Source organism: Austrofundulus limnaeus, unplaced genomic scaffold, assembly GCF_001266775.1.
Source record: "Austrofundulus limnaeus strain Quisiro unplaced genomic scaffold, Austrofundulus_limnaeus-1.0 Scaffold686, whole genome shotgun sequence".
In the NCBI taxonomy this organism is placed as follows: domain Eukaryota; kingdom Metazoa; phylum Chordata; class Actinopteri; order Cyprinodontiformes; family Rivulidae; genus Austrofundulus; species Austrofundulus limnaeus.
In genome coordinates this window covers 173,892-175,194 of record NW_013953088.1, presented here as the reverse complement: position 1 = coordinate 175,194, position 1,303 = coordinate 173,892, and the positions used below count along the sequence as shown (strand labels likewise).

At 35.1% G+C, this 1,303-nt stretch overlaps 1 protein-coding gene across 1 annotated transcript in view; it reads left to right on the top strand.

The window, feature by feature from the left end:
* si:ch211-218d20.15 (uncharacterized) overlaps positions 1-1,303 on the top strand; it is a gene marked incomplete at its 5' end in the record, with an annotated part of 15,143 nt that overhangs the window by 4,875 nt on the left and 8,965 nt on the right. Inside the window, 3 exon segments of the mRNA XM_014027816.1 lie at positions 228-288; positions 364-431; positions 533-635. Coding sequence (XP_013883270.1) covers positions 228-288; positions 364-431; positions 533-635 — 232 coding nt within the window.

Genomic DNA, 1,303 nt, shown 5'->3' with positions numbered 1-1,303 from the left:
TGCCCGCTGCCATTAAAATTAAAATAAAAGTAATTTTACTTTTAAACAAAATGAACATTTTTATACATGAAGTACATTTGTTATGTTTTCATTTATTGTGTCATTATAAAGCAACTTAAAAAGTCACTGCAGAAAATACACCGAATGTTTAGGAGCCTGACGTAGAAACATATTTATGTGCATTTTCATTTTTATTCATCTTATGAAGCGTATTTCTTGTTTTACAGTTCCAGGAACAGTTAGGTCAAGGCTGTAGTCCAGAAGAGTCCGACACCTTTCAGACTCAAGGTATGGGTAACGTGGGATGATTAGGGCTCAGATAACATCTGTGTATTTCATGGTTTTTGTTCCATGTTTTCACAGGATCTGAGATTCTTGACCAGATGCTGCAGTGCCTTGAACATCTACCAAAGCCAATGCCACAGCTGGAGGTATTATTTGTTATGAAATACGTTAAACGGGAGTTTAAAAAGAATAAATCCAGATTGACTTTTATTTTTTAAGCAGACTAAACTGTCATGTCTTCCCTCAGGACTACCTGGACATGGTGGGTCTGTCAGCTATGTTTCCTCGTGTGGAGGTGTTCCTCATCCAAGGCAGCCCTGTTGAAATGCTGGAGACGCCACAGATGGACGGTGAGAGACCTTTCCTTCACACTGTGACAGCAAGATGAAGCTTTTTTTAAATACACTTTTTAAAAACTTTTATATACATGTTAGAAAGCTTTTTAAGAAGGAGAAGTTTTTGTTTTCCTTTGAATTTACTACGTTCTGGATAACTGAGAAACTACACCAGCTGTACAGCTGTACTGTGAATATTTACCTTAAAGCAGCAGGTTATTTTAATTTAAGGTGGATTGTGCAGTGCTTGTCAGGGGACATCAGGCGATTTTTTTTCTTTTGCATTCCCTTGCAAAAGATGTTAATTACTATTGTGCCAGTTTAGCAATAGATTCATCTGTTTATTATACTAAACACACATTCACCATTATATGGGAGTTACTTTAATTCAGCTTCGGCATAAACATATCAGAGCGTAGAGATATATATACTGTATATATACATAATTTAAAGAAATATAGTTAAAAATGCACCCGCGCAAAATCACCATCAACTTGCATAACTTGTGGTGACTTGTCCTGTTTCGGTAAATAGATATTTCTAAATAAAAGTCTCATTCAACACAGTTTAAACAAAACACTACAATTATAATGAGCTTACAAAACCTTTGTGAGGTAGTGCAACAAACAAACAAACAAACAAACAAACAAACAAACAAACAAACAAACAAACAAACAAACAAA